This window comes from Acinonyx jubatus, chromosome X (genome assembly GCF_027475565.1).
Source record: "Acinonyx jubatus isolate Ajub_Pintada_27869175 chromosome X, VMU_Ajub_asm_v1.0, whole genome shotgun sequence".
NCBI lineage: Eukaryota > Metazoa > Chordata > Mammalia > Carnivora > Felidae > Acinonyx > Acinonyx jubatus.
Window position 1 is genome coordinate 78922630 of NC_069389.1, and position 11572 is coordinate 78934201.

Genomic DNA, 11572 nt, shown 5'->3' on the forward strand with positions numbered 1-11572 from the left:
AGCTAAAGCATAAGAGACTGTTAAAAACTGAGAACAAACTGAGGGTTGATGGGGGTGGGAGGGAAGGGAGGGTGGGTGATGGGTATTGAGGAGGGCACCTTTTGGGATGAGCACTGGGTGTTGTATGGAAACCAATCTGACAATAAATTTCATAATAAAAAACAAAACAAAAAATAAATACAAAAAAAACCCTAGTGCATTCAGGGCATAACTAAATGATCATGCAAATATATTTTTTGAGACAACCATTGTTTTAAGCTTTGCAGCAGCAGTGCTTTTTGCACATGTCCCATTCTATCACAAGATATTAAAAAGGCATGCACTCAAGCATTGAGATTTAATAAAAGTAATGATTTTATTATAAATAGGGACTCTCTTCATAACATTTTATTTATTTATTTTTTGTTTTTTATTTTTAGAGAGAGAGTGTGGGAGCTGGGGAGAGGGGCAGAGGGAGAGAGTGAGAGAGGGAGAAAGAAAGAGATAAAGAGAGAGAGAGAGAGAAAGAGAGAGAGAGAGAAAGAGAGAGAGAGAGAGAGGGAGAGAGAGAATCTTAAGCAGGCTCCATTCTCAGTGTGGAGTCCAGCACAGGGTTTCACCTCATGACCCTGGGACCATGACCTAAGCGAAATCAAGAGTCAGACACTCAACTGACTAAGCCACCCAGGTGCCCCTTCATGACATTTTAAAATGAAACTAGATTTAAAACATTTTTTTTAATCTGTGTCTGTAAAAAGTCAATCACTACTAGTATGGTTTGGGGCACTGCGTTGATCTATGCTAAGACACCAGCAGTTTTATACACCACGGCATTTCAGCATTAGTGAAAATGTCAACCTAGTGAAAATAGCAAATAACATGTTATATTGTTTGAAAATAATTTTGACCTTACAGTTTCAGGGACCTGCAATGGTTTGTGGGGTTTATATTGAGAACCACTGATGTACAAATATGATTCCAATTCTGTGTAAAAATACACAAAGATGACATGAACATCTGCAAGAATTTTCACTGACTTTCAGTTGCAGTAACCTTTTTAGACTGATGCCATGGACTCAAATATGGTGAATGTCTTTTCATGCCAATAATATAGAAGCACATCACAGATTTTGATTATTGTATAGTAATTTACTGTGTGGACATACCACCTATTGTTTAGCGGTTTAAAAAATATTTTTTAGTTTATTTATTTATTTTTGGAGAGAGAGAGAGCTCAAGTGCAGAAGGGGCAGAGAGAGAGGGATAAAGAGAGAATCAAAAGCAGCCTCCACACCACCAGAGCAGAGCCTGATGTGGGGCTCGAACTTATGAACCATGAGATCATGACCTGAGCCAAAGTTGGACGCTCAACACACTGAGCCACCCAGGCATCCCTGTTTATCAGTTTTATAGTGTTAGACATTTAATTGCTTCTAATTTTTCTCCCTTAGAAACAGTGCTGAAATGGGCATCCATTGTATATTTCTCTGTGTAAAATTATTTGATTATTTCCTTAAGAAAAACATTCCACAGTGGAATGCCTTATCTGAAAGTAGGTGTGTCTTTATTTTTTTATTTTTTAAATTTTATTTATTTTTTATTTAAATCCAAGTAAGTTGACATATAGTTTAATAATGATTTCAGGAATAGAATTTAGTGATTCATCACTTACATATAACCAGTGCTCGTCCCAACAAGTGCCCTCCTTAATGTCCATCACCTATTTAGTCCATCCCCCCACTCAACACCCTGCCAGCAACCCTCAGTTTGTTCTTAGTATTTACGAGTCTCTTATGGTTTGCCTCCTTCTCTGTTTTTATCTTATTTTTCCTTCCCTTCCCCTATGTTCATCTGTTGTGTTTCTTAAATTCCCCATACGAATGAAATCATATGATATTTGTCCTCTGACTGACTTATTTTGCTTAGAATAATACACTCTAGTTCCATCCACGTAGTTGCAAATGGCAAGGTTTCATTATTTTTGATTGTCGAGTGATATTCCAATATATATATATATATATATATATATATATATATATATATATATATATACCACATCTTCTTTATCCATTCATCAGTTAATGGAAATTTGGGGTCTTTCCATAATTTGGCTATTGTTGGTAGTGCTGCTACAAACATTGGAGTGCATGTGCCCCTTTGAATCAGCACTCCTGTGTCCTTTGTATAAATTCCTAGTAGTGCAATTGCTAGGTCGTGGGGTAGTTCTATTTTCAATTTTTTGAAGAGCCTCCATACTGTTTCCTAGAGTGACTGCACCAGTTCGCATTCCCACCAGCAGTGCAAAAGGGTCTTCTTTCTCAGAATCCTCACCAACATCTGTTGCCTGAGTTGTTCATTTTACCTATTCCGACAGGTGTGAGGTGGTATCTCATTGTGGTTTTGATTTGTATTTCCTGTTTATGAGTGATGTTGAGCATCTTTTCATCTGTCAGTTAGCCATCTGGAAGTTTTCTTTGGAAAAGTGTCTATTCATGTCTTTTGCCCATTTATTTCTTCACTGGATTATTTGTTTTTTGGGTGTTGAATTTGATAAGTTCTTTACAGATTTTGGATACTAACCCTTTATCTGATATGTTGTTTGCAAGTATCTTCTCCTATTCTGTCGGTTGCCTTTTAGTTTTGCTGATTGTTTCCTTCCCTGTGCAGAAGCTTTTTATCTTGATGAGGTCCCAATAGTTCATTTTTGCTTTTGTTTCCCTTGCCTCCAGAGACATGTCAAGTAAGAAGTTGCTGGGGCGCCTAAGTGGCTCGGTCGGTTGAGCATCTGACTTCGGTTCAGGTCATGATCTCACGGTCCGTGAGTTCGAGCCCCGCGTCGGGCTCTGTGCTGACAGCTCAGAGCCTGGAGCCTGCTTTGGAATCTGTATCTCCCTCTCTCTCTCCCCCTCCCCTGCTCATGCTCTGTCTCTCTCTGTCTCAAAAGTAAATAAACATTAAAAAAATAAAAAAAAAAAGAAGTTGCTGTGGCCGAGGTCAAAGAGGTTGTTGCTTGTTTTCTCCTCTAGGAATTTGGTGGCTTCCTGTCTTACATTTAGGTCTTTCATCCATCTAGGATTTTGATGGCTTCCTGTTTTACATTTAGGTCTTTCATCAATTTTGAGGGTTTTTTTGTGTGTGTGCATTTAATAGAAAGTGGTCCAGGTTAATTCTTCTGCATGTCACTGTCCAGTTTTCCCAATACCATTTGCTGAAGAGACTATCTTTATTCCATTGGATATTCTTTCCTGCTTTGTCAAGGATTAGTTGGCCATATGTTTATGAGTCAATTTATGGGTTTTCTATTCTGTTCCATTGATCTATGTGTCTGTTTTTGTGCCAGTACCATACTGTCTTGATGATTACAGCTTTGTAATAATTCTGGAAGTCAAGGATTGTGATACCTCCATCTTTGGTTTTGTTTTTCAGGATTGCTTTGGCTATTTGAGGTCTTTCTGGTTCCATACAAATTTTAGAATTGTTTGCTGTGGCTCTGTGAAGAATGCTGGTGTTATTTTGATAGAGATTGCTATCTTTATAGCTTCTTATGTTGACTACCAAATTGCCTTCCAGATAAATTGTGCCAGTGAATAATAACCACCTGCCCCTTTTCTATGTATTCCCCTCCCAGGAATCCCTATCTTTATCCTTGCCTCAGGTTATCACACACTTGTACAAAAATGAGGATTTTGTGAGGCCCCTGGGTGGCTTAGTCAGTTAAGCACCTGACTTTTGATTTCGGCTCAGGTCATGATCTCACAGTTCATGGCATTGAGCCCCATGCCCAGCTCTGCATTGAGAGCATGGAGCCTGCTTGAGATTTTCTCTCTCCCTCTGTGTCTGCCACTACCCCACTCACACTTGCACTCTCGCTCTCTCTCAAAATAAATAAGTAAATAAACTTAAAAAATGAGGATTTTGTGAGAGGTGTCAGGAAAGCAGGCTGGGTTTGAAAAATGTCTGGACCCGTTTTCTATGTTCATTGCTTCAGTGGGCCAGGGAGAAGAGCAAGGAAGATGCATCTGCTCTTTAATGAACTTAAGGGTGAGGGTGGGGTTCCCATAAAGGCCTAACCACTGCCCCTCTTCTAAAAGAAGACAGAGCTAAATCTCTAATCTTAGGGGAAAGAAACATTCTTTGCAATGAGTCTTTCTTTCTGTCACAATGTTTTGTCTCATCATTAGAAATGATAACTCACTTTGGCATTACTTGATCACAAGAACCGCCCAAGAAAGAGGGCTTTCTTTTTTAGGACTTGCACCAGATCATACAATTCTCCCTCTTTGTCAACCTACAGTCAAGTCAGACAGCAGATCCTGGTACTTTGTTTTTGTTTTTGTTTTTTTTGTAAGCATCTGTTATTCCCACCATTCCCTAACAATTCTTAATGTTTATTTTATTTATTAAAAAAAAATTAATGTTTATTTTTGAGACAGAGAGACAGAGCATAAGCATGGAAGGAGCAGAGAGAGAGGGAGACATAGAATTGGAAGCAGTCTCCAGGCTCTGAGCTGTCAGCCCAGAACCTGACACGGGGCTTGAATTCACAAGCCATGAGATACTGACCTGAGCCGAAGTTGGATGCTTAACCGACTGAGCCACCCAGGTGCCCCTTTTTAATGTTTATTTTTGAGAGAGAGAGAAAGAGAGAGAGAGACAGAGTGTGAGCAGGGGAGGGGCAGAGAGAGAGAGAGAGAGAGAGAGAGAGAGAGAGAGAGAGAGAGAAAGGAGACACAGAATCCAAAGCAGGCTCCAGGTTCTGGACTGTCAGCACAGAGCCTGACGCGGGACTCAAACCCACGAACCGTGAGATCATGGCCTGAGCTGAAGTCAGACGCTTAACCGACTGAGCCACAGGCACCCTTCCCTAACAGTTCTTATAATCATCACCCTATTTCACCCTTCACACTCTCATGTTCGGTTGATGATAACTTCCTAACAACAGTTCTCATTTCCAGTCTCTATGCCTAACCCCATCCTAGCTCCAATACATTTTGCACATGGCCACCAGATTATTTTTCCCTTTGTCAAAAATGTCCAGTAACTCTGGGATATTTCCATCTCAGGTGGGGGTTCAGGATTTCTCAAAACTTTCCCCACCTTTTTCATTCATCCTTCTCTTCCACAGCTTCCATTTCAGGCAAATTCGTTGTCTTCTTATCACAGAACAGATTTTCCACCTCATGCCTTTCTTCAGGCCATCTTACCCATCTGAATGCCCTTCTGTGTTTTCTCATGCTCTCCCTTCAGGTCCCAGCCTAAATGTGCCCTTCCCCCTTAAAGGTCTCCAGCAACTTCTTTATTTAACCAGACAGAATATATTTGACAATGAACAGATGCCCAGGTGCTGTCAGTAATCCTTTTGTGTTTATGTACTTTATCTCACCAGCTAGAATTTAAATTCAAACATGAGAACATTTTTTTTTCATCAGTCAAAACATACAACTTTATTGATGATACACAAATGAAGTCTTTGGTGGATAAATTCAAGACAAAACATATGACAGAAGTGTAGGCTATTTTTGATGGACAGGTTCACTGTCAATTTACATAGAGGAACCAGTAAAAATATTTCCATTCAAGCAGCATGATTAAAGTCACAAATGTGTTTTCAGTACAAGAGGACTACTTATTTGGTATTCATAAAATGGTTCAGCTTAAAGCTGGAGACTGTCACAGATAACATCACTCTGGATGATACATTATTCAAAACTGGCAGCTGAAAGGATCCCTTTACTAAATGAAAAGTGGAAAAGTAGTAACTTTCAATTTTCATTGCTTCCAGAATGGAAAACCAAGAAATTTCTTCAAGTCTTTTGACAGCACATAGCCAATCAGAATTTATCCACTAGTTTTATAACTTTCACTTTCACCAAGAGGTCATGGTGATCTGCTAAGGCTCGAATTTTCTTAACACACACTCCAGATGTAGTACATAAGTAAAACAGGGAACCTTTATTGAATTCTCTGTAGTTGAATACTTCTGCTCTGAGATTGTCATAGATGATCTCAAATAGAGTAAGGGCATTAATAAGAATTTCTGATTCCACATAGGAATTATAAAGAGAACTAAATGATGATGGCACTTGGGTGCTGAGCAGTTTTTTTAACATATCTGGGTTTTCAGCAAAATTCGAAAGTATTTTCAAAATTTCAACCTTGATTTTTCCACCTCCCTGAGATAACAAACGGAAAAAGTTTGCAATGGAGTTGACAAGCAGATGCTGGTAGTCATTGGTAATAGTCATGTTTGTTAAAAATTTTAGTCCAACTACCTGTACTGCTGAGTTCAGGTTAGAGGCCATGATATCATCCATCACTTTATTCATGTATACCTGAAGTCGGCCCTGATTTTCATAGTTCTCACTCAGGTTATTCATGGCCATTAAGGCTTTTTCCTTAATGTGGGGATCAGTTTTGTTGATCATGTTTGCAATAATTGGGAGGCCTCCCAATTTGCGAATTGTGTCTTGGTTGCATGAATAGTTGGCATTGTTGCTCAGAGTGAGCAAAGCTACCTGTTGGATAAAAGGATCATCTGATTTTTGAAGCAAAGCAAGGACTTTCCTGAGGTCTCGGACACCAAGAATCTCATCTATTTCATAAGGAAAGGGGCGCTTCTGCATGGGAACAGGTCTCCTCCCTCTCCCTCTCTGCTGGGTTTCAGGCTCAGAATCTGACTCTGACTCTGTGTCAGTCCACCCAGACTCTCCTTCCTCAGAATCAGGGATCTCTGCCAGGAAAGCCTGTCCTCCATTAGCAGAGGCTGCAGCAGCTGCTGCAGCCCCATCCCCAGGGCGGAAGCCCAGCCCCAATTCGTCTACTTCAACCTTGTTTTTCTTTCCCTTGCCCTTGCCCCCAGTCCGAGACTTGGTTCCCTTGGCTCCACCTTTAGGTACAGCTCCAGTGGCTGATCCGGCCTTAGGTATTGCGCCTGTATGAGCCCCAGGGGTCGCTTTCTTGTAGGCTATTCTAGGGGATCCTGAAGTCCCAGGAGCCTCTGCAGCCCCAGTAGGCACTGTTACCCCAGAAGGCACTGGTGCTGCAGTAAGCGTTGCCCTTACAGGAGCCTCCACAGCCTCAGTAGGTGCTGGCGCCGTAGGAGGCATCACTGGCGCCCTGGGAGGTGCTGCTAGCACCCCGGGAGCCTCTGCTGTGTCAAGGGCTTCTGGCAGTTTGGGAGCCCTTGTGATTGTGGGGGCCTCTACAGCCACGGAAGCCTCTGCCTCCCTGGGAGGTGGTGCCATTGAAGAAGCTGCTGTGGCCCTGACTACTGGTTCAGCTTTAGGTCCAACCCCTGTCCCTTCTACCTCCTGGACCTGATTTCCTGCCCCACTCTGAGCCTCAGCACTGGACACAGCTGGGGCCACTCCTTCAGGTCCAGCCACGTCCAGAGCAGAGGCTTCATCCTGGGCCCTGTCCTTGGCCTGAGTGTGGACTGGGGTGGGAGGGCCGAATCTTGGCCCAAGGTCAATTGTGAATCCGGCCCTTAGTCCAGCTCTAGACCTGGCTCCAGTCCCGGCCACAGCCCTTGTCTTGGGCTTGGCCAATCTCTTTTTTGTCTGGTTTCTTCTCCTGGCATATTTGTAGACACAGTACCAGGCACTAGCCCCAATCACTATCCCGGCGGCTACGCAGCCAGCATCTCGAACTCGGCTCATGGTGCAGCTGGAGTAATTCCTTGATCCAGTGCGTGGAGCTGGCTTGCCTAAATGGGATGCGTGCACGTCTGGGCAAGGCACTTCCACTCAGTCTCACGGGTTTTACCCAGGATGCAAGTTGAGAAGGACCTGGGGTAAAGGACAGAAATGAAGCTTAAGGCTTTGGCTAACTTCATGTCTAAACAAGGCTACTTAGAGGACTTGGAAACATAATGCTTGGTGAGTGGGCTGGTACCCAGACACAGATGTCAACGCCTGTGTTTGCTGATACAGGACCTTGGTTGTCCAAGGTTTTCTACACCTTCATCCCTAGCCAGCCCTACCCAATGCCAACACACAATTTCCTAGCACCTAAATGAGGGATGAGAGGCAGTATGGACGTTAGGAAACTTGTGGAGAGCAGGAAAAACAGTAGAGATCCCAGATTCTGCTCTGATCCTCCCACAGTCACCCCAAGGGTCCCCAGATGTTGCTCATACACATACCAACTTGCTGGAAGCAGGAGGAGTTTACTTTTTTCCACCAGGCTTGTACTTGTGCAGGGCCCCAAATTCAGTCAGACCTGCAGAGAGATCCCAGAAAGGGTGCTTTGGAGCATTTGGTAGTTGGATTCAATTTCCTTTCTTGATTTGAACCCCTGTAGGCCATGTTTTTCCCTCTCAGGGATCCTCTTTCCCTTCCTAACCCTTCCTACTCAAAGCATTAAGAAAGTGGATGACACACCCCTTTCTTTGCACCAGAAAGGACAGGCCCAAGGCAAGGGTATCTTGTAAAGAGGGAAAAGATGGGGGAGGAGGGGCCTCTCGTCCCATTCTCTGCTCTGGTTTCTGCCCCGTTCACACCAGGGGTTTCCAGACCGTTCCCACTCCCCACACAGACCTCCAAAGATTCAGGGCTGTTTCTCTTTCCTTCAGTTCAGTTAAAGCTTCATCCTAAGGACAGAAAGAAGGGCAGAAATGTAGACACCAGAGGCTGGACAGTGAGAGCCGGTGGATGGAGGAGACCCAGGACACAAGTCCCTATAATTGCCTTTTAGCATTCACATACCAGAACGACCACCTCTCAATTCACTCAACTCTTCTCACCTCTCCGCCCCGCCTCCTGCGCAGACTCCCCAGACACTCAACCCCTCCTTTCTTTTGCCCCTCCCCGCCTGTCCGCCATTTCTCCGGGACACACAGCCACACCCCTTCTCCTGCATCGAAGCAGGAGGGGGCGGGGCGAGGGTGCAGCAAAAACTGGATGGGACGCGGGATAAGGGATTACTGCCAAACAATCTAGTGTCTTCCTCCTAGGACCACCCGTCCTTCAGTCCCCAGGCCCCAGCCCTAGCATTAGCCTGAAGAACAGGGGGTCCAATGTCTGACCTTTCGATTTGAGGGTCGTGATTTTCCACTGTTTCTCTGTTCTGGGCTCCGCCTCCCCCCCCCCCCCAAATTACCCAATAACCACCGCCACGTCTCCCTCCAGCGTACCCGAACTCCTTTTCCAGGACTGAATAAACGGAGGTGAAGGGCTGTTTGGGTTGGAGGTGTCTGGAAAGCAGCCTGGGGGGTAGCACGGTGGTTTAATACCAGATTGTCTCAGGGTCCCCCCTCCTGTGAAGCCCAGACAGCACCAAAACCGCCATCTCCCCCACAGAGATTGGCACACCCATTTCCCAGCACCCCCTAATGACAGGGGGCCAGCCGGGCGGAGGGCAGGGGGAGTGGTGGTTGGGGGAGGTATCTGTAAAGTGAGGATGGGAATGAACGGGCCGGATTGTTTCCAAATTGCGTGCCCCTCCGGTCACCCTTGCCCAACCACCCTACTGGCCTTATATGCGATGCCACGTTTATTTCTCTTCCCTCCTCCTCTCAAAATAGGACGGGATGTGGGGTGCGGGGCCTGAGTGTCAAAAACAAAACCAAAAAACTCTGACTGGGAGAGGAATTGAGCGGATTCTCCGCAGCTATATCCCAGTCTTTAGGTTTTCCCCCTCCCCCTCTCCCCGCCGCCCACCAAAATGAGCTGCGACTGAGCGCGGGGGTCTGGAAAGCCGGCCAGGAGCGGTTGAGGCAGAGGCACCCGCGGCCTCCGACTCCCGCATCTCTGAGCTACCCCTTTCGGGAGTGTCAGGCTATGCCCACCCTCACACCCACCTGCCCGGATCTGGGGGAATTTTCTCCTCCTCCTCCTCGCCTGGGTTAAACGCACGGCAGTGCGCAGCGTAAGAGAGTTGGTACCCAGAGGAGGACGGAGGACGGCTGTCAGGGCTTTAAGTACCTTTGCCCACGTCAGCTCCCGGTCACGTGAGGGTCTCATCACCAGTAAGCTTGGGTCCCCAATTTCCACTCCCACCAAGAACATGAGCCCCTCCTTTAGCCCTACTCCCACCTCACCCTACCACATCAGGTCCTGTCACTCATTTCATTTTATTATTTTTTTTGTCTTTGTAGTCCCGGAGGCCAAAAGTAGCCCCTTCTCCCTGTGTTAGAATTTGTCTTTTTCTAGTTACCGGGGATGGGATGCATTTTTTTGGAAGGTGATGGACAAGTTTTACTTTTTGCTGTTGTTGTTGTTGTTGTTGTTGTTGGAATTGTTTCATTTTTTCTTGGGCAACTGGACATTCTCCCTTCGTTCCACCTTCAATACCTAATCCACTAGTGCCCATCATTTCCCTGCAGTTGTGTCCCTGTTCCAGTATAGTTAAGGGGCAGAGTGTCAGAAAGGAGATAAGGAGTGGGAATGGGGTCTGTATTTCTGTAACACTTCTCCAATTTGTTTTTAAAGTGATCACCATCCTTTATTATTGCAGTAAAAAAATACCACAGTATGAGAAGCAGCAACAAAAAAAAGCTGCATGATTTATAAAGATCTCCCACTAATATTGAAAGGCACCATTAATTTTGGTTAATTTTTACCATACAGAAAATGACTTCTATTAGCCACATAGGAAATAGTTGTCAAAACGTGCTACGGTATTTGAATATATAAAAATGGCATTTTCCCTCAATAAGATAAGTATGTTTTCATGGGATCTGTAAATTGATCCACGGAGAGATGTTGAGTTGTCCAATCTTATTTATTCTGGACAAATAATATCCTACTTTTTCTCCTTGTGGGATGGCTTTTAAGTTGGATAAATAAATGATCCTGTCTTGTTCTGTTAGAGAAACACGGTTATTTAATATTCCCAACCATTGCTGACTGCTGTGTGAACCTTCTGTAATTTGATGGCTGTAACCTTGACAGTTTTGAACACCTGTCCCTGGATTAGGTTCCAGTTTCGTGATTCAGCTCTGGGCAAAAAGCAGAGATGTTAGGCCAAGGGAAAGATGAAAGTGAGGGATGCAGAGATAGCTAAATCCCCCCACTGTTTTGTCAAGGGTGGGGAGGTGTTGACCCTCTACCCCCTTCCATATTCCAGAGCCTCTCATTCCCTGTATTCAGGCACTTGATTCTGTTGGTCACTCTAAAAGTACACATGGACAGGTGGCCAAGATGGTAAATGCCACCTTTAATCAGGTGACCAACTTGAGTAACCACCTTTGGCTTCTTCCTTTTCTCCCCTCCTTCCCCAAATCCCCACAGATGTAACTCAGAGATACACAGAAGGGGCTGCTGTTCTCACATACCCCTGCAGCTGCAGTTTTCCATGAAAAAAAAGTGATTGCTGGCTGGGGAAAGCACCAGGTCTGCCTGTTCTGCCCTCAATCATGGTGCTTTAGTTAACATTGCTCCTAACACTGTCTGCTGCTCCCACCTGGCTTGAGATGTGCAGCCAGCTGGGCCTCTTACCTCTGGCCTCCTTGCTTGCAGGCACCCAGACAGAACCTAGCCATGCTGCAGGGTCACTGCATGTAGCCTACACCCATTTTGGTGCTCCCTCAGCCAAATGTATGCTGGACCCCAAGGGAACCTCCTCACTGACCATACTGATTAACTAGTAGGCA

The 11572-nt window shown here is 44.8% G+C and overlaps 1 protein-coding gene across 3 annotated transcripts; it reads right to left on the bottom strand.

The window, feature by feature from the left end:
• Positions 1 to 5386: 5386 nt before the first annotated feature.
• On the bottom strand, positions 5387 to 9873 carry ARMCX2 (armadillo repeat containing X-linked 2). 3 transcript variants are annotated; one of them, XM_015087271.3, is made up of 4 exons: positions 9779 to 9873; positions 8517 to 8569; positions 8123 to 8199; positions 5387 to 7766 (listed from the first exon to the last, which is right to left on the bottom strand). In XM_015087271.3, exon 4 carries the CDS (start codon positions 7635 to 7637, stop codon positions 5811 to 5813), a length of 1827 nt encoding a protein of 608 aa, XP_014942757.2. In that variant the 5' UTR covers positions 7638 to 7766; positions 8123 to 8199; positions 8517 to 8569; positions 9779 to 9873; the 3' UTR covers positions 5387 to 5810. The 3 variants fall into 3 exon arrangements, with proteins under 3 accessions (XP_014942757.2, XP_053057441.1, XP_026909619.1); XM_053201466.1 differs by lacking the exon at positions 9779 to 9873 and adding an exon at positions 9113 to 9163; XM_027053818.2 differs by lacking the exon at positions 9779 to 9873 and adding an exon at positions 8685 to 8753.
• Between the last annotated feature and the right edge of the window lie 1699 nt (positions 9874 to 11572).

What these genes read in the sequence shown, in the direction of transcription:
- ARMCX2 (XM_015087271.3), bottom strand. Translation starts at nt 7,637, where the DNA reads ATGAGCCGAGTTCGAGATGCTGGCTGCGTAGCCGCCGGGATAGTGATT.